At 34.4% G+C, this 22,402-nt stretch overlaps 1 protein-coding gene across 1 annotated transcript in view; it reads right to left on the bottom strand.

Moving 5' to 3' along the window:
* Nucleotides 1–15,755, bottom strand: part of LOC131144790 (putative callose synthase 8) — a 173,866-nt gene extending 158,111 nt beyond the window's left edge. The window contains exons 1-2 of the mRNA XM_058093652.1: nt 15,290–15,755; nt 13,506–13,606 (exon numbers count right to left, since the gene is read on the bottom strand). Of these exons, the coding sequence (XP_057949635.1) occupies nt 13,506–13,606; nt 15,290–15,509 (321 nt within the window). The 5' untranslated portion in view covers nt 15,510–15,755. The remainder of the gene's footprint in view (nt 1–13,505; nt 13,607–15,289) is intronic.
* Nucleotides 15,756–22,402: the final 6,647 nt, after the last annotated feature.

Raw genomic sequence — 22,402 nt, forward strand, 5'->3', positions numbered from 1 at the left:
ATCAATGAGAATGTAATACATAGAATTAAAGAAAGTCAGGTAAAATGGAGGAGTGCTTCGGGCGTGCTATGTGATCATAAAATACCCTTCAAATTAAAAATAAATTTCTATAGGATTTCTACGAGACCAGCCATGCTTTACTTGGGCAACTAAGAAACGGAATATACAAAAAGAATAAGTTGTCAAAATGCAAATGTTAAGGTGGATGATTGGTATAACAATGAAAGGTAAAGCAAGGAACCAACTTATTCGCACTAAGTTAGGCATAGCACCGACAAAAGATAAGGTAAGGGAAGGACAGCTTAGATGGTTTGAGCATTTCAAACGCAGGTCAAGTAGTCCTACTAATGAGGAGGAGTGCGCTAGTTATTGTTAATGGTTATTTAGTCATTAACATTACTGTTATGTGTTAGAATGATGTTACTAAGCATGAGTTACTAAGGATATTATGGTCAGTGGCATTGTACTTGAAATATATTACAAATAGACGGAGTGAACTATCATTGAAGCTAGTCTTCCATTTACCAAATTATTCAACATGGTATCAGAGCATGATTCAGATTCCTAAACCCTAATTTCTACAACCTCCATCAAAACCGAAGCCTAAAACCCTAAAACTGCTGCATGTCTACCATCATATAAAAATTTCCAAACAACACTATAGCCCTAGAAAATAGCGAGCACCTGCCAGAAGTCAGACCAGTTGAAGAAATTTCGTGGGCGATACTACTCGTTTAGGAACACAAAGTCTACTATAGATTTTGCAAAAACAACACCACAGTCACCCACAGACACTCCCGATCAGCCCCCACCCCACTGAAATCCCATCTCCAGGCAGTGCCCCACGTGCCCTCACTCGCTGGTCAAAGGCTGCCAATGCCAACCCCATGCGCTGGTGCATGAAGCTACTTTCAGGCAAGTTTTTGCACCTGAATTTATCCAGCAGTGCTCAAATCCCTCTATAAACATATTAATGGAGTTTTTCATTATGTTTTTTGTCCAAAGATCTTGCTTTTTTAATAGCTCATGTATGGCACCTAAGGAATGGTTGTTTGATGCTTTGTGAAGCTGTTTGTCAATGGTTATTGAGTTTTTTGGGTCTGAAACAGTGAGATTTGCCGTGTTTTTTATTCAATGTTCTAATTCCTTTAATACACCAAAATGTCAAGCTGTTTGGAAAGTGTTTTGGTCAAAGATCCAGCCTTTGTTTTAAGCATGCACTTGTGGTAATTTGTTAGTTGTTGTTTGGTCTGGTGCTAGCAAAGGTCCTTGGTGACTCTCTTGGAGCAGTGGTAGTTTTAATAAGCTGCTTTGTAAGGCTTTGACAGTGTTATATAAATTTGTTAGTGATTTGTCCACAGTAGTTTCGATGGTTCGCCTCTCCAATTGTTCCAGTGCTGTGTTAGTTTCTTGGGGCTGTGTCTGTATTTCTTGGTGCTGTGGCAACCTTGTACTGATTTATTTGTGACTCATTCATGGTGGGTCACCTTGTTTGTGGTTATTCAGATTGTTCCAGCAATTAATCTTGTCATCATTGGTCTAAGTTTATGACTTGTGATGGATTTTGCAAATCCCAATAGTATGGTTCCCTCATTAGTCACTTGTTTAAGTGAACCGTATATTGTGACTATATCAAAGGAGTATTCTATAGTATCAATCATCTCAACAAGCATCTTATCAAATTTCATCTTTTGCCTAGAAAAGGCAATCCTACAGTCTATATATCATCTGGTATCTTTCCCACTTGTCCTCAGGTTATCGATTATGTTGCCACTTACCATATAATAGGTGCAACCAACTTCTTTTCTGCCCTCCAATATCCCAAAAATCTACCTCAAGTTACCCTTGCTAATGGGTCCACTATTTCGGTTAAGGGGATAGGAATAGTAAATCCGACTCCTTCCATCTCTCTTTCTTCTGTTTTATACATTTCTAAATTTTCTTTCATGCACATGCCAGTTAGTAAGCTTACAAAGTCACTAAATTGTTCTGTCACTTTCTTTCCTGATTTTATGGTTATTCACGATCTGAAGACGAAGAAGACAATTGGCAAAGGACATGAGGCTCGTGGATTTTACTACTTTGAGTAGCTTTCTCCTCCCATTGGCTACACAACCGCAACTACACCACTACAAATCCATTGTCGCCTTGGTCATTCATCCTTGGACAAGTTGAAACATCTAGTTTTTTCATTAACCTATGTGTCTAATCTTGAGTGTAAGGCTTGGAACATCAGCGTGTTCCCTATGCTTCACAAATGATAAATGGGTGGTTAGCCCTTTCATACAAGCCCATTCTGATATTTGGGGTCCTGGTCGTGTCATATCAAAGTTGGGGTTTCAGTACTTTGTTACATTTTTTGACGACTACTACAAGATAACTTCGTTATATTTAATGGAAGATCATTCTAAGTTGTTTAATATCTTTTGTGCCTTCCATTCTCAAATAAATACTCAATTTGATATGCCAATCAGCATACGTCATAGTGATAATGCTAAGGAGTACTTCAGTACCCAATTCACTACCTATATGACTAATTCTGGTTTAATCCATCAGTCCTCTTGCGCCCACACTCCACACCAAAATAGAGTTGCAAAGCAAAAAACACAAACATATTCTTGAAGTCACTAGTACCCTATTGTATCAAATCAATGTCCCTAAAGATTTTTGGAGCAATGCTGTGCTCACTCATCAATAAAATGTCATCCTATGTCCTTGCTGGTAAAATCTCTTCCTCCTCATATATTCGGCTGTGTGTCCTTTGTCCATCAGTTAACTCCAAGAACAGATAAGTTGGATCCTTGTGCCATCAAATGTATTTTTCCAAGCTATTCCTATACTCAATAGGGATATCGATGTTATAGACCTACTTTACATCAATCACTGTCTTTGCGGATGTCACCTTTTTTGAGTCTACACCGTACTACTCTGATTTCTTGTGTTCTGTTAACCTTGATGAGTCCCTTCCTCTGCCTTGCCTTCCAAATCCAAACCTATTATTTGTGCCCAATCCTCCTACATCTTCATCCACTTTGAGTCCTTCTCGTCACTTTGGATCATCCTAATATGCAAGTATATACATAGCGACTCAAAGGAGGAGAGCTTCCTTTAGCATCTACTACTGCACCTCTAGATCCCTCATCAGATGATCTTATTTCTTATGATGTTGATCTTCCTATAGTTGTTCAGAAAGGTAACTTGTACCTAACATCCAATCTCTAATTTTGTTTGTTATGATTTCTTGTCACCCTCGTATTACTATTTCTTTAGTACTTTGAATTTTGTTGCTCTTCCAAAATCTATTTTTAAAGCTCTATCCCATTCTGGGTGAAGGACTACAATGGTTGAAGAGATGCATGAGCTACACGATAATGATACTTGGGATTTAGTACCTCTTCCTCCTAATAAGTCTATGGTTGGTTGTCATTGGGTGTACAATGTGAATATCAATCCTGATGATTCTGTGGCTCGTTTGAAGGCCCACCTTGTTGCTAAGGGATATACTCAAATGTATGGTTTGGATTATTCAGACACATTCTCTCTAGTAACTAAACTTGCCTCAGTACTTTGTTCATGTCTTTAGCCACTACTTATCATTGGCCTCTACATCAATTATATGTGAAGAATGCTTTTCTACATTGCGATCTTCATAAGGAGGTGTATATGGAGCAAGCACCTAGGTTTGTTGCTCAGGGGGAGTCGGGCTCAGTGCGTTGGCTTAAGAAATAATTATATAGATTAAAACAATCTCCCAAAGCATGGTTTGGCCGATTTAGTGCTGTAGAATTTGCTACTCACTTTGTATTTTATCATCAAACTCCATCTAGTAGGACTCTGCTCATTGTGTATGTGGATAACATTGTGATTACTAGTGACGATGATCGAGGCATCCAAGACCTAAAGCTTTTGCTACAAAGTGAGTTTCAAACCAAGTACTTAGGACCATTGAAGAACTTGGGTATAGAAGTATCGAGGTCTCATATAGGAACTGTCTTGTCATTGAAGAAGTATATTCTTGATCTTTTAGATTAGACGGGGTTGTTGGGATCCAAACTTGTTGATACACCTATGGATCTCAATAGTAAATTAGTGCAAGATATGGGTGATTTGTTGCCTAACCTAGTTCGGTACCAGAGACTTGTTGGAAAGTTGAAGCATCTCACAATCACTCAACCAAATATATCCTTAGCAACAAGTGTTGTGAGACAGTTTCTCAATTCCCTAAGAACAAGTCACTAGGATGCAATAATTCGCATTTTGAGATATCTCAAATGTGCACTAGGGAGAGGTCTCTCATATCAAAAACAGGGTAACACTCATATTTAGGGATATACAAATGCAGATTGGGCCAGGTCGCCTTCTGGCTAAAGATCCACAACTGGGTATTGTATCTTTGTCAGCGGTAATTTGGTGTCTTCGGAAAGTAAGAAACAAACTGTGATGGTCAAGTTAAGTATTGAAATCTATTTGGTCGAAGAACATGTTGAAAGAATTAGGTTTTCCACATTCTCAACCCGTGGAGTTGATGTGTGACAATCGAGCTTCTACTCATATTGCCTCTAACCCGGTCTTCCATGAGCGAACAAAGCACTTTGATTGCCTTTTTATTTCTGAAAAACTTGTACAGAATCTCATGATGTGAAGTCTGAGTTTCATCTTTCTGATTTAATCACTAAAGCCTTGGGAGGTGCTCGTGTGAAATTCATTTGTAACAAGCTAGGAGCATATGATATATATGCTCCAGCTTGAGGGGGAGTTAATGGTTATTTAGTCATTAACATTATTATTATGTGTTAGAGTGATGTTAGGAAGTGTGAGTTAGTAAGGGTATTATGCTCATTGGTATTGTACTTTACATATATTATCAATAGGAGGAACCTACCATTGAAGTTAGGTCTCCCATTTTACCCAATAATTCAACAGTTATTGTTATCGGTATTAGAAGGGGTAAGGGTAGATCTAAAATAACATGGAATGAGATAGTCAATAAGGATTTAATAACTCTAAGTTGATCGAGGAAAATGACATCAATCATGTGAATTGGCAATAAAGAATTCATGTAGCCGGCCCCACCTAGTGGGCTTAAGGCTTCTTGTTGTTCTAGTTAGAAATAGGAAATTCCATGCAAAATAAAATAGGCTCATCATTTGTACTTAGTGTGGAAGATGTGACTGTAAACACCCCATCAAGTGAATCCCTTGGCGACCAATCGAGCTTTATACCGCTCTAGAGAACCATCAAATTTATACTTAACTGTAAACACCCATTTGCACCCTACAGTTGTTTTTCCTCTTGGTAGATCAACTAACTCCCACGTGCCATTTTTTTCAAGAGCTTTCATCTCCTCGAAGACAGCCTCCTGCACAGTATTAAGAATCTCTATACAAGACAATTGTGAGATAAAAGCACGAAAAATGGGTGAGAGATTTTCATATAACACATAATTGGACAATGGATGTTGGGTGCAAGACATCACACCTTTTCGGACAGCAATGGGAAGTTCAGAATCATCAAACTCATAATTGGAACCAGACTCGAGTTCAGAACTAGAGGACTCAAAACTCAAAAATGAAATAGACTGAATATGAAGTAAAGGCTCGGTGAGGACATTACCTAGAGGTAGAGGGCTTACGGATTCTAGACAGTGTAAAGGATTGGACGACCCTTTCTTCCGAGTTGTCCTCTGTCGCAAGTACACAATGTCAAATAGTACCAACGTTGTGATTTTTTTTTCTATTTCACCTTTGTTAGTCATTATAGGATCATGTACACCATGAGATGGCACTGTAGGAAGACCTGCCTTTTCAATATCTAAAAAACTCGACTCACTTTCTCCTGGTATAATAAAGCTTGGGTTTTCAAGTTGAATAATCAAAGTTGGAGAAGGATCATTTTGCAAGTCTTCAGTTTTGAAAAAATCATGAAACATAGCCGAAACTTTGCTTTGGTTCTTCCCCCCTACCCCCTCCCCCTCCTCTTGAAATAACTTAGGAGGAGATAGTAAGGATTTAATATCCCTGAATCGGTCAAAAGAAATGGTCCATGATCGCATAAATTGGCGGAAAATGATTCATATAGCTGACCCCACCTAGTGGAACTTAAGGCTTGGTTTTGTTGTTGTTGTTGTTGTTGGTTCAAAACATTTATACCACTTTTGAGTGGGAACATAGCCAACAAACACACATTTTGTGGCCTGGGGTTCAAGTTTTCCTTGATTATGACTATGAATATGAACAAAAGTGGTACAATCAAATATCTTTAGTGGTAAAGAAGAAGACAACCGATTTGTTGGATAAAACTTATGAAAAACATTAAAAGGTGTTTCAAAGCTTAAAACCTTATTAGGTGTTCTATTTATGAGATATGTAGCAGTAAGAACGGCTTCACCCCAAAGATATTTAGGTACCTGATTGGTAAAAAGCAATACCCAAGCTACTTCCAATAAGTGTTTGTTTTTTCCTTCAGCCAAACCATTTTGTTGCAGAGTTTCAACACAATAGCTTTGATGAACAATTCCTTTTTCAAGAAAAAATTGGCCCAAAATGTTTTTGAAATATTCTCGACCATTATCACTCCGCAATAATTGAATATTTTTTTAAAATTGTATTTGTACCATGGTGTAAAAATTTTTGAAAATTGTTTCCACTTCAGATTTTTCCTTTATCAAATAAACATAACTTAATCTCGTGTGATCATCAATAAAGGTCACAAACTATTTTTTGCCAGAATACGTAGATGTTCTAAATAGGCCTCAGATATCACTATGAATCACTGAAAATGGTGTAGTTGGTTTGTAGGGTTGGGTGGAAAAGGATGCACGATGATGTTTGGCAAACTGACAAACTCCACATTGAAAAGAAGATGGACTTTTATTCTGAAATAAATTGGGAAACAAGCATTTTAAATATTGAAAACTAGGATGGCCTAACCTATAATGCCATAACATGATATCATTATCTTGAAAATAGAAACAGAATTTAAGCAGGTACTTTGACATTGTCTACTCGAGTTAGGTCCATTGTCAAAATAGTAGATTTTGACAATGGAGTCCATCTTTTTCGTTAGCATTGCCAATCATCCTCCCTGTGGTCAATTCCTAAAACTCACAATAAAAAAGGTAGAAATTAGCTTGACATTGATGATCAGAGGTAATTTTACTGATGGACAACACAATGCAAGACAAATTTGGAACATGGAGCACATCATGGCGAGTTAACAACGAAGTGAGTTTGATAGTTCCTATCCTAACAATTACCGAGAGTAAACCATCTGCAATTTTGGCCTTTTTATTGCCCAGTTTGGAGCAACTAAACATATGATCAGTTGTGCCAGAATCAATTATCCAAGAATGAACAAAATTAGGAATAACACCTAAAAACCCAATAGCAAGAGAGTTACCCTTCTGTACCTAAGAACAAGACGGAGTTAAGGACAGTTTTGGAGATTGAAACAATTTGTAGAGGTGCTCTAATTGCTCCTTGGTAAAAAGGACTGCATTTGAGTTGCTAGAACGCTCTTGAGTCTCTTCAACAGTGGCTTGCTTGGTAGGCGTGACTGTCACGTTTGGATTTTAGCTTCCAATTTGCTGGTTTACCATTAAGCTTCCAACACGTCTCCTTCGTATGCCATGGTTTTTTGCAATGCTCGCACCATGGTTTCTTATGCCCATTGAGTTTTGTAACCGTGAGATGAAGGGCTGAATTCTGGGAATAGTTATCAGTAGATACAAACTTGGGAGGATTGGGTGGAATGGTTTCGAAAGTATCAGAAGAGCCAGTAGGATTTCTTTGGGCGCCGGTCATCACCGACTTATACGACATCATCAGAAGAAAAGAGCAAGAGGCTCTAATTCCATGAAGGATTTTTTAGAAGAAGAATAACCATTCTTATTGAATTTCAAGAGACACGATTACATGAGAAGTAGTCAAGGAAGGCAACTAAATTAGGAAGGCCACAAAATCAGCAAATCAAATCAGCAGATCTCTAGGCTAGAAAACAGGAAATTGAAACTACTAGAAACTAAAATAGTAATTTCAGATTTTAAAAAATAAAATTTCCTAATTTATTCGCTAGAAATCCGATAGGTTTCATTTTTAAGTTAGGTTTCAAGAAATCCTATAACAAAGTCAATTGGAGTTCATTGAATAAAATCTTTGTAAGGAAGGGATTTGGGGAGAGAAGGTATCGGTGGGTTAGGGGTTGTATGTAATGTATGTTTTTGGTAATAGTGTAGTGAGCCTAAGTCTTAGTTTAGTGCCTCAAGGAGTACAGACAAGGTGTCCCACTTTCCCCTTTTTGGTTTGTTTTAGTAGCTGATGTTTTGAGTAGGATGGCGAATAGGGCAATAGATAGGGGGCTTGTCAAAGGGTTAGCAATGGGGAGAGAGGGAGTGGTGCTTTCACACCTTAAGTATGCTGACAACACCATTTTATTTTTAGATGATTCATAGTGCTTCTTTCAAGAGTATTCTTTATCTATTTAAGAGGGTGTCTAGGCTAAAAATAACATAAGGAATAATGGTTTAGCATCCATTGATGTGCCTGATGAGTGTGCATGGGAGTGATCCCCTGATGTGGGGTGTCGTTTATTGGATTGGCCTTTGACAACTGTGGAAATGGTGGCAAAGCATTTAGATGGTTGGAAGGGAGCTCCTTCCTCTCTTGGAGGTAGAATAACCCTTATTCAAGCTTTTCAGTCTATATCCTACTGTATTACTCGTCAATTTTTAAGATTTTTGTGGGATTGCTAGCAAGATTGAGAAGATCAAAAGAGATTACTTCGTCTAGAGTCAAGGGTCATAGGGATCATTCAGTAAGTTGGGATGTGGTGTGCAAGTCTAAATTGGAGGGAGGGTTGGATCTTGGAAAGTTGTTGTTTAAAAGCACTGCTCTTTTAGCTAAATGGCTTTACCGTTTTCCCCTAGAGGATCCTTCCCTTTGGCATATAATCATTAGAATAAAGTTTGGGTTGAGTGCGAATGGATGGGATACCAATGCTAGTTTTCAATGCTTTTGGAGAGCCCGTAGAAATCTATCTCTCATATTTATCCCTAATTCACTCCTCACACTAAATTTGCGGTGGCAAGGAGTTCTCAGATTCCTTTTTTTTGGAAAGACCCTTCGTCGAGGAATGGTGTTTTATCCACATCTTTTCATTATCTCTTCTACTTGAGCTCAAGGCAAAATAACATTATTTATTTCTTTGCCAGTGATTTGGACAGTCCTTTGGCTTCTTTGGATTTTCATTTTAGGAGACCTCTTAATGATAAAGATTGGTTGGCCTGCCCTCCTTGTTGTTTTTGTTAAATAATTTCCATCTTTCTTCAGGGAGGGATACTTGTTCTTCGTCCTTGGATCACTCAGGGGTATATTCTTGTAAATCATTTGTGAGTTCTTGACCCATTCCAATTCCTCTTTTCCACTTTATCCTATTATTTGGAAGGCCAAACTAACCCCAAAAAAATTAAGGCTTTAATCGGGTTGATTGTGCTTAATAGAATAAATACCAATAACTTGTTACAGATGAAGAGTCAATTGAATGCACTTTCTAGATGTTTGTGTGCTTTGCTATAATAATTCAAAGACTGCATCTCATCTTTTTTTTGCACAATGACTTTGCATGGAGGATATGGAACAAGTTATTTGGTGTTCTGGGAGAAAGTTGGGTTTGTCCAGAGTTGTGAAGGAACCTCTGGATATTTCATTTGTGGGTTTTGGAAGGAGGAAGGATAGGGCTGCATTATGGAAATGCAGATTTTTTTTTTTTTTTTGGCAGTGTTGTGGGTTTATGGTTGAAGGGCAGCATGGATCTTTTCGAAGAAGAAATTGAATTGGTTGCTGGTTTGGGAAAGATTCACCATATGCCATCGTTGTGGTGTGTTGGGTTTGGGAATTTCAATGGTGTGAGCTTTCTGGGAGTTTAGCGACATTGGAGCAATGTGTTGGTTTGATTTTGGGAGTTGTGGTTTTGTTGTCTTCTTTTTTTTATTTTTGTTGCTCGTAGATCTTCCTTCTCGATTGTTCCATATCATAGTTACCAGAAAACACTAACACCCTAGTGAACCACATTACGAGTGCTCCAAAACATGGTACATTTTTCTTTTTAGAATGCTAAATCTATCAATCCAAAGTTTTAATTCAATTTTTTCACATAACATAATTTTTTATTAGTCAAAAGTCAGTATCGTCACATATGAAGTCTATTTCTATTCTCATTAATCTATTCCACAATAGAAAATCTCTTATGCATTAGAAACACCTCAACGTCCTCTCCAAAATGTACATGTGCCATTAGACTTTTTTCACCAATATATCTATTTAAGCATACCCCCAACATTCCACATTTAGACTTTAGAGCATGTACCATAGACTCCATTCCCGTTCCACGAACCAAACATTTCATGTTCTTGGTAACATTGTTCCAAATTTTTATTGGGAGAAGTCTTATTCTCCTTTTTAAGTAATTCTTAATCTATTGATGAAATCTCTTCTTTTGCTATCCAAAAAAAGATGCAGAAGCTTGAGCAAGTATATTAAAGCTCGAGTTGAGCTTGACTAGAGCTTGATCTCATCTTAAAATTCAATAAACAAGCTTGAGCATAGCAAAGCTCGACTTGGCTCGGCTCGTTGGCAGCCCTATAGAGGTGCACTATCACTTCATCAAGGAAAAGTATTGCGAGGATGGATTGAGATGAAGCACATTAAGATTGAAGACAAAGTGGCAAACTTGCTTACTAAATGAAATGCGGTGTCAAGTTCGAAGGATTCAAAAGGCATCTTGCCACAAAATTTTGATCATCATTGTTGAGAGGTAGTGTTGATAGATTACCAACTCGCTCTCTCAAAAAATTCTGTCTCTAGAATAATACATCTCTCTTTCTCCCTCTAGAATTCTGTCTCTTTCTATAAAATTCAAGACACATGTTACTGTCTTGCTCTAGGACACTTGCATAAAATTTTCAATAGGTTTCGTAACCAACTTACAGCATTAATGCAAGGTGTTGAGGAAAAGCACTTTAATACCTATATACAAAATAAAGGAGATATTCAAAATTATAATAACTATCGTGGAATTAAACTTATGAGTCATACGATGAAACTATGAGACATGGTAGTTGAACAAAGATTAAGTTTAGAAACGAAAGTCTCAAAAAATCAATTTGGCTTTATGCCTGGGAGATCTACCATAGAAGCTAAATATCTTTTAATAAGATTAATAGAAAAGTTTAGGAAAAAAAATAGGGATTTGCATATGGTATTTATTGACCTAGAGAAAGCATATGATAGTTACCTAGGAAAGTTCTATGGTTGGGTTTAGGAAAAAAACGTGTATGTAGTAGGTATACTGATGTCATTAAGGATATGTACGATGGAGTGATGACTAGTGTAAGGACTATAGATGGAGAAATAAGAGAATTTTCAATCACCATAGGTGTACATCAAGGATCAGCTTTGAACACTTGTCTATTTGCTTTAGTGATGGACCAACTAACTATGTGTATTCAAAATGAGGTTCCATGGTGTATGTTGTTTGCATATGATATTGCATTAATTGATGAAACTAGGGCTAGAGTAGAGATCGAGTTAGAATTATGGAGAGAATCTTTGGAATCTAAAGGATTTAGGATAAGTAGAAATAAGATAGAATATATGAAATGTAGTTTCATTAATAGTAGGAGGAATATTGGAGACAAAGTTAAACTTAATGATGAAGAAATAAATAGCACTTGTAGATTTCGATACCTTGGATCTATCATGAAAGCTGAAGGAGAAATTGAAGCTAATGTAATGCATAGAGTTAAAGCAGGTTGGGTAAAATGGAGACTTCAAGTGTGCTTTGGAATCGTAGAATACCATTAAGTAAAAGTTGCCGAGATGAGAATGCTTAGATGGACGAGTGGTATAGCACTGAAAGATAAAATAAGGAATGAACATATTTGCAGTAAGTTAGGTGTAGCTCCTATAGAAAATAAGATAAGGAAGGAATAACTCAGATGGTATGGACACTTGTAACGTAGACCACATAGTGCGCTAGTGAGGAAGAGTGAGTTAGTTATTGTGGGTGGCAGTAGAAGGGGTAGGGGTAGACCTAAAATAAATCAAAAGAAGATAGTGAGTAAGGATTTAATAGCTCTGAATCTGTCAAAAGAAATGGTCGGAAAAGGATTCATATAGCTGACCCCACCTAGTGGGACTTAAACCTTGGTTTTGTTGTTGTTGTTTTTATAGTAGTTTTCTTTTTAAGTCCACTGCTTGCAATTCTCAACAAAAGTTTCTACAACATCATTTGGACAACATTCCTCCCAAGTAGCTAAAACTAGGAACCAGTCTATTCTAAACTAAGTAGAGTTCTCCCTAAAGTTAGACCAAGTGAACATCCAAACTAACAAAGGTAAATCAAGCAGAAAGTTTCCATAACAAAGCCCAAAAGTGCCTCAACTCTAAGGTATCCAATCTCATCCTTTATAGGGATAAAGGACTCAATAGAAATCCCTTCACAAACGCAAGGAAAGTTCCTTCAGGGCCTGTTTGGAACTGGAAAATATGAGAGAAAGGAAAGGAAAGAAAAGAAAAATATAAAGAAATCTATTTTTTCACGTTTGTTTATCTAGCAAAGAAGGAAAATAAACTACATAGCAAATCAATAAATAAAAATTTGATTTTATAATTTCTTAGCATTTGAGTTTTCTTAATTTTTAATCATTTTAAAATAATTTTTTTAATACTATTTAATGTAGAGAGAAGATACAAAAGAAAAATGTGTTTCCTTCTTATTTCCTTTTCATTTCCTTTCCTTAAACAAAAATCTTAATCCAAACGCGCCTTCAATCCTTTGCCATAAAAGATCCCTCCTTCCATCACACTATCACAGTAACCCACATCAACCCTTCTTTCTTCTCTATAGACAAGAAACCATGAAGTTCCTCCGGAAAAAAAGTCCCAACTCACAACCAAGGTTGGATTCTATGCGAATCTTTTCCTTAATTTATAAATCCTGCTTTAAATATTCTTCTGAATTAGGGATAAAATAGGAAAATGAGTAAATATTTTTTTTTCTTTTTTAGATTTGCAAATTGCAATGCTAGACAAAAGAATCAATAGAATTCACTATTAATTCTATCCATTTCAAGTAGCATTATAGGATTTCGAAATGAATTGAATTTTGAATTCGATTTAAATACGACTCCAAGCATAGTGTTTAAACGATTTTTTCACCACTCCCTCTTCTCAACATCATACATACCCCGAACATTCCTTATGGCTTTCATTTTCCTCTTCTGAACACGCTTCAGAAACCAGCGGTAAATGTTCCGACCGAAACTGAACCTTTAGCCATTCATTAGCGTTAAAGTCTAGTACCATGGACAAGCATGCCTTTCAGTTCATGGTATGTACCATTGGAAACCAGTTTTAGTAAAATTCTCCATGCAAATTGAACCTCTGTAACTGCATTCTTGAGAAATTTTTTTTCATGGTAGTGGAATTTGCTTCAATCTGAATCACTACCTGCACGAGTCGCTGAAGAAGAACGGTTTTAAATTGCCGAACACCTCGCCCGCTCGAAGTGCGATCCAAGCTATGCGCGATCACGAAGGCATGAAACCGGCCTGCGCACAGAACGCACTCCGAAAATTGTGAAATGCAGAACACATTTTACTTCCGCGAGTTACATAGGCAATTCATATTTTATTTATAAAAAAATATATAATATGAAGTAAAATGTATAAAATTTAATTTATACGACATTAACATTTGAATTTTATATTTTTAATTATTCGCAATAAAATTTATTTTTAATACTATTTGTTTTTTCCTTTTCTGTTTTTTTATATTTATGCAATTTTACCAAAAAAAAACATACTATTAGTTTTTAAAGTTTGATTAAATAATTCATTACCCTTTTACTTTAATTGATATTTAACTCTTTAAACTTTCAAAAATATTACAATATCACACATAACTACAAATATATTCATTAACTTAAAAGAACAATAAAGGACTGCATATATTATAAGAAATCATGTCCTTGAATTTCTTCCATAAAAAAATTTAAAAAATAGTTATTGAGAATTTAAGAACAATAAGGGCATGTTTAATTGTACAAAATATTTTTTATTTTTTAAAATAATTTTAAAATTTTAGCAAATTTTTTAGATTTTTAAAATTCCAATCTAAAAGGTCAAAATTAAAGAGATAGTTAAAACATTCAGAATAATTTTTCATTTTTTCCTTTCAATGTTTCAAAATAATTATTAAAAAAATACTTATTTCTCAATTTTTTAAAAAAAGATATAAGAGATAATATTTAGAATCATGAATTTAAGACTTGAATTTAGATTTGAATTGACTTAAAAGAAATTCAATACATAATTCATATAAAGGGAAATCTAAGATTCAAATTAATAAAAATATTTTTTTTATATTTTCATATAATTTTAAAAATAATTTTTTTATATTTTTATATAATTTAAAAAATAATAAAATTAAGATAATATTTTTATAGTTATTTTTAAAAATTAAAATTAAAGTATTTGTACAAACAAATAGTATCAAAAAAAATTTTGTTCATTTGTTTCATAGAAATAATGAAAAAATAAAAAGTAATTAGCTTTTTTATAATTTTAAAAAAACCAAAATTAAAACAAGCCTTGAGATTTTTTTCCAAAAAAAATAAAAAAATCATAAAAACTAACAAAGCTATGTAATTGAGCTAATTGGCTCAATCCAAGAGGAAAAAGAAAAGAAAAAAAAAACATATCTCTCGTACTAAAAATCAAATATAAACATCAATAAAAATTACAATAATAGACTTTCAGATAATGTGTTTGAATAATTAATCTCGCCAATCATATGTGTATTTACAAAATATAGAAAGAATTGATTTATTTTTTATTCTAAAATATCACTATATATTTATTAATTGAATAGCAAAACAAATCTATAATTAAAAAAAATGCTAAGTATTGCATGATTAACTTATATCCAACAAGTAATGTATACATATTTAATAAGCAACACATAATTATTTATTACCAAACTCATAAATAATAATTGATTCATAATTGCATCATTTTCTAGTGTTTATCTTTTAGAATATACCCTAGGAATTCAAAATTAAAGAATAGATGTTAGAAAGATTAAAGAATAATTTAATTAAGGTATAATAAAAAGAGATTTAAACAAATAATTAATCATACAAAAATTAAATGAGAAAAGTTACAAAGAAATTGTTCGGCCACATGTCACAAAAGGCCAACGCCCCAACAAGGCAAGAATAAGAAATGTCTTACAGAGATATGCGACGCGAGGCTCCTGTGCTTCAATCTGGTTCGCGACGCGAAGAAAGGGGCGGATTTGGAGACCTAAACTCACCGGCAACCTTTCGCTATCAAAGGGCTCTAGAAGAATATGATCGCGACCGTCGGTGATGGACCGTATAATGGGGCTTCTGCTGCTATACTCTCTGTCGCTGCTTCCTTCGATGGGCTCCGAGACAACGATTTCCGCCATGACCGGAACTCCTGAAAAGCCTGTGGTGTGAGAATGATATGCGCGGGGGCGCGGCAGAGTATATATACAGGATCTTCTTCGTTTGCTTAATGCGATGTGTTTGCTGCTGCTTTTGGATGCGTGAATGGAAAGAGGGCTGTGATCTTTTGCTTTTGCTTTTGAAGCTGCTCTGCGGAGCGCTTTTTTTGTTCTTGTTTTTAGTGATCTGTGGGAAGGAAATGAGAAGGCGAGGAGCTCTGGATTGCGTAGGAGTTCGATTGAGCTGCTTTTCAAAAAGTGTCATGGGCGGTTTTTTAATGTTAGAACACTGTGCGAGTCGGGAAAGGGTGAGTGGAGGGGTGGGGGGTTTGTTGCGGGTGCTGGGTTGCATTGCAATACTAGGGAATACTAAGGACAAAAGTTTTGAAAACGAAAACTAAAAATTAGAAGTAAAAATGAAAACTAAATAAAAAAAAACTATCAACGTTTGGTCATATCACTAATCTGAAAAATCAAAACTAAGTGATGAAAACTAAATAAAAAAAACTATCAACGTTTGGTTATATCACTAATCTGAAAAATCAAAACTAAGTGGTGGAACTTGTTTAAGAATGTTTGAATTTGTAAATAAAGGATTCAAGGATTAAGAAGTGAGGGATGAGTTTTACTCTTCAATATCTCTTATTGTGTGATTTATATATAATATGAAGAAAGACTTGCATATTAGTGACTTTATAAACTTTTCACTAAAAATTTTGTAATTAAGTAGTTTGAATTTTTTTCAAGCATATGTGATACCGTACCAATAGAGGGGCACCGTATTCTCATGAGACCTAAACTTTTTTTCCTAGATGAATTTTTAGCGAAACAAATAAAGAAAGTTGTTGATTAAAAACTTTAACTCTATGTTTAGAGAGACCTTAGACTTATAATTGTATTGGATTTAGATAAAATGAAGTATACGAGTATATTGAAATTTATCCAAATCCAAATTTAAGATCCAAAAGTCATGCTCTCAAAACTACCTCAGTATTAATCACTAACATTTCTTGATGATCTTTTGTTTTGGTGTGATGTGATAAGAAAATTAGTAGTGTGACATGGGAGAAAACCACTCATGACATATTAGATTTGAAATTCATCCTGCCAAACGTCACCAAAGTATTAATCACTAATATTCCTTGATTATCTTTTGTTTCGATGTGGTATGATAAGAAAATTGGTAGTGACATAGGAGAAAAACCACTCATGACATGTTGGAGTCACCGGAAAGTAGAGATAATTCAATCATCTTCGTAACCTGGCCATTCAAAAACTAACCCTCTAAATAACCTTTAAAAAATCACTTCAAAGTTAGTGTTTATGAAAAGTAGGACAACCAACTTGACTAAGATAACTTTTTCAAATACCATAACTGTAACGCAACCCTTAAACTCGGGTCGGGTGCATTATATCTGATAAAATCTTGATAATCTATAATTCAATACATACGCAACGAAAAATAGAAACATAATCTCCATAAGCATAGTTCTACAATACCGAGATTCCATAATACCAGAGTTTACTATATCCTAACTAGAAATCCATAAAATTTATCCATCACCTGCATTTTCCATAGATACATACATCTTCAACACATTTTAGTATATTCACAACCATTTCTCTCACAACATCCTTAAAACATAACGACATAAAACATAAAACATAAAACATAAATATTTACATCCCCAAAATAGTATCAACATATACCCTGTTTCTTAATATTCCTCAAAACTAAGTACCCTCGAGCTCCCTAAGACTAACCTCGAGGATATCCTGAAAAAGAAATATTCATATTCGGATGAAACACATCTCAGTAAGGGAAGAAACATATAATTTAAAACATGTGGTTAACATGAGGTATAAAGATATCATTCTAATACAATTGCAAATCATTAACATAACTCTAAAATCATTTTCTGAACCTAATCAAACACATACAGAGATTTAGTCCACCAGATTACTCAAGGATAGGGGTGATTACCCGCCCATACAAGTAGCACCCCTCTGCTCCGATACATAGGTAACCCGAAGGTCACAACTGAAGTATACTAGGGCACTCGTCTTACTTAGTAAGCCCTCAAGTATTAAATTGATCTTGTACTCACACAATTCAACAATAGTTTACCGGCAAAAGCCCCAAGGATAGGGAAATTTATCCGCCCATACAAGTAGATTCCCTCTGCCCTAGTACATTATGCGACTACTACCACATCTAAAACTATTAGTGCACTCGTCTTTCTCATCAAGCCCTCAGGCGAAGAGTATGCCTCTCCCAATCGAAACATGTTCTACATACATAGATACTTCTACTATCATAATACTTTATTCCTTTTTGTCATTATTCATTCATACACATCTGTCCATGTCCATGGCTTAAACATTACATTTCATTTCACTTTAAGTGACTCTTTCTCATTTACATCGTTCACATTTGTCATTTCATTCCATAATCATTCTATTGTCATTTCACTGCATAACATTTTCATTTCATTCCTTCGTACTACAACTGGTCTTTAGTCACCATTAGTTAGTCCACATAGAAATGCGCTAGAATCTACTAACAATTAGTCCACATAGAAACGTGCTAGAATTTACTATCATGGTTGTCTTTCAGCTGTCTTACATTTACATAATTGCATTTAACATACACAGACAGCATTGTCTATATCAAATTTTATTCTCAATACTTTACGTACTTAGCCTGCATCTCATACATTTAACATATATTTGCACAGAATCTCATGCCACACAACTTAACAATAAAATTCATATATATTTCTCGTAAAAAAAGTAAACCCACATTTAACATTTATATACTAAAAATATATTTCATTTCTTATATAATTCATCAGAAATTACTTTTCACTTTCATCAGTTCATTTCCACATATACATAGCTAAATAAGTGGTCTTAGGCTCAAAAATCATAATTTTACATGGTTGACATTTTAATAATTCACATAAAAATATACATATAATATAACATAAATTATTAGCTTTAATTTCATAAATTATGATTTAATATATAATTTCCCCTTATTTGAATTCTCGAACTACACCGACAGGAATCCCACATAGATACCTGCGACGCTCACCCAGACCTTGGTTCAAAAACCATAGTTTTATTAAATCAACCCTAAATAAAATACTATTTAATATTTCATAGGGTCATAATTTCCAAATAAATAGTTATACCCGCAAATATAACCAACTTGCCAAATTTATCAAATCTCACTCTCGCTTCGGAGTGGAGCCTAGAAAACCCCAATTGAAAATTTTCCCACATCAAAATGACAACAATTGTGACTAGGACCATGTGGTGGTACCCGATCGTCGATTTAACAGCATATTTAAAGAGAAATTGAGAAATTAAGAAAAAATTGTCTTACCCCAGGAATAGTGCTTACGCCATTTTCACGACAAATATGCTCTAGTAGAAATGTCGGCAGTGGAACTAGAAATCCAACGACACCTTCCGTTTCCCGATCCGCCGCAAATTCGTCGAGAAATTGAGAGAGAGGTGGAGACGGACGTGAGCTAGGGCGTGCAGAAGGAATTTCAGGGGGAGGGGTGCGTGAGTCTCTTTGTCTTTAAATACAAATTCATCTCCTAAAGCTTAGAAGCTCCATGAGGGTTAATCTTTATATATATATAATATATTATAATAATGTATTATATTATATTAGTATATATTAATATGTTATGTTATATAATTTAATTAATGATTAACATTACTTAATTAATCATTTAATTTAATTAATTACTTAATTCAATTTAATTTAATTTTAAATTTTATTTTATTTTTTATTTATTGATTGATTTATTTATTTATTTACTTTTTTTTTTATCACTACAATAACACTCTTATCGATTCTATTAATGATTTAAGCATCAGTGGGACTTCTTAAATCATAAACTTCGATTGCTCATGTTTTTACCTTGTCTACTACTACCAAAAATTTCATGAAAAAAACTATGAAGCACTACCAATGATAAGAAGATAGGATAGAACTTTTATCAATAGATTGATGCTATTTGTAGAAAGCAAAACGGAAAAACCCGACTTTCTTGCATCTTCAACAAAACTCTAACATCAAGTCAACTTTTGGAAGAATATTATTATTTGTCATCATTTTCTTGCCTTGGGGATGATCCACAAGATGCACCTACTTAAAAATCTTTTAAGAACATATGTTTAATCCTCGCAAGAACAATTCCAAGAAATGTAAGAGTAAATAAAATTGCAGTGATTCAAAAAATTAATTAATTAATAATTATTAAATTAAATAATATAATATAATATAATATTATATTATATTATAATATATATATGTATAAACCTTCCTGAAGCCAGTCAGGAAGGAATTTAAATTCCTTCAAGAGCCCCCCATTCTCGCCATCTCTCTCTCTCTCTCTCTCTCTCTCTCTCTCTCTCTCTCTCTCTCTCCTTAATTTATTCACCAATTCTCGGCCGATTAAAGAACGGAAAATACTACTGGGTTCCATTCTCGACCGCCAACATTTTAACCTCTCGACCGCCAACATTTTAACCGGAGTGGATTCATGATTAAGACATCGTAGACACCACTTTTGAGATAAGGTAAACTCTCTCTCTCTCCTCCCTTAATTTTTCCTTAAATTGTTAGCCAAATCGATGATCGGATACCACCACGGGGTCCTAACTTCGACTCTCGTCATTTTTATCGGAACAAATTTTTAATTTGGGGTTTTCTAGATACTACTCCAAGGCTAGTATTGGAAAATTATGATATGAATATTTTCCTTATGATAATCATATTGTGAATAACCATTTAAAGTTGTGTGGCATGAGGAATATGAAATAACAGTTTTATATTACAAATGTGAATGATACTGAAATATATGATTTGTACTGAGAAATGTTGATATACTGTTATATTTTATGCAGATATGAAAATACGAGAAACCCATAAATATTTTTATATAGAAATGAAGATATGAGAAGCCCAACTATATTTTATATAGAAATGATAAACGCAATATACAGATATGTTTTTACTGAGAATTGATGATATATGAAATATACAAACATGTTTTACACAGAAATGATGAAATGAGATGAGAATTATACAGAAATAATAAGAATTACAGAAATGATGAAATAAGAAATACACAGATATGTTTTACACTGAAATGATGATATGTGAAATACTTAAAGATGTTTTGTACATAAATATTGAATAGAGAATTATACAGAAATGATGATATATACATATATATATATATATATATATATATATGTAAGACTCATGCATTTCATGAAAGATACATCTACATTAGTTCTAGGTTGAATAAGTTTTTAGAGGCAAAATTTTAGAAGTCTCATCGATGAACCCTATGGCCTCGTCGAGGAACGTATGAAGGCCACTCGGCGATGAACAGTTTTCTCTCGTGGAAGAAAAAATACGAAGAGCCCAAAAACTTCAAATAGTGCTCTTGTCGACGAACAACTGTTGTACACTCGTCGACGAACATACCCATTCGTCAACGAAGGTCGCAACGCAGAAAGACGTTCTCTGCGCAAATACGGACGAAAACCTTTATTTTTAAATGATCCAATCACCAGGATTTGATCAATTGCCGATAACACTTATAAACCTAATCTCTAAACCCTAAAGCATCACTTTTTGCATATTATTGAGTGCCTTGAACTTTTTCCCTACATTCTGAGAGCCTTGAACATATTGTTGAACTTGTGGCTGTACTCCAAAGATTTTACATCTAGTTTTGGGCATTTGTTACGTTGATCAAAAGACATTCACGCACTTACTTTGCAATTGTTGTTGGTATTAAGGTTTGAGTAGTTTGAGCATTCAAATCCTATTTTCTTGTTTCCCACTTTCATTATATTTAATATTTTTTTGGGGGCAAAAATATTGTTGTGTATTTTATATTCATTTATTGAATAAAATACTTGAGAAAAGTTTTTCTAAAACTAAAATCTTTAAGATATTCAAAGCTATATTTTTCATTCAAAGATTTGGTATTTGGTTATTGCAAAAACTATTAGATTGCAAATTCTAAGAGCTTCTAGACACATATTTTTGAGGAAAAATTTTCTAAAATATTATTTAAATCTTTGCGATATTCAAGGTCATTTTTTTTATTCAAGGATTTATTTTTACAAATTATTTGATAGCAAGAACTTAGATTTGCATATTATTCAAGACTATTTTTCTGAAGATCTTATTTGCTATTCTTGCATAAAGTGAGTTGAAATCAAACCCTAAGATCTCCAAAGTTTTTTTTTTTTTTTAAGAAATTATTTTTGGGAGATATTAATTAAAAATAAATTTGGGAAGTATCACATTACTCATACGACGATCTTATCGTTACATACATGTTGAGTTTCATCTTTTATTACATGATTATGTACTAGGAATTCTATTGTACTCACTAGGTTGGTTAGAAGCATTTTGAGTTTTGCATAAATTGTAATCTTTATATTGTATTCACGGTTTAGGCTGCGAACCGGGGTTGAGGAGGAAGTTACGCCTCTTGTAAGCAGATTATTATAAGGGAAACTCAGTCCTAGTTTAAGGAGCAAATTTTTAGTGACATTCTTGAGTGGGTTGCTCAAGACGATGACCTAGGCTGGGGTAGGCTGAACTAGGAGTGAGCAAACAGTCGGTTTGGCCAGATTCGGTTAATTAACCGAATTAACCCAAAATTTCGGTTAATAAATTTTGTTAACCGAACCGACCGAAAAGGGAGAGCTACCCGAACCGAACCCAACCGAATTCCTTTTCGGGTAATTCAGTTAACCGAATCTAACCGAAATAATTAAAATTAATTATTAAAGAATGGAATATGTACCTGAATCACTGAATCAAT

This window comes from Malania oleifera, chromosome 12 (assembly GCF_029873635.1).
Source record: "Malania oleifera isolate guangnan ecotype guangnan chromosome 12, ASM2987363v1, whole genome shotgun sequence".
Classification (NCBI taxonomy): domain Eukaryota; kingdom Viridiplantae; phylum Streptophyta; class Magnoliopsida; order Santalales; family Ximeniaceae; genus Malania; species Malania oleifera.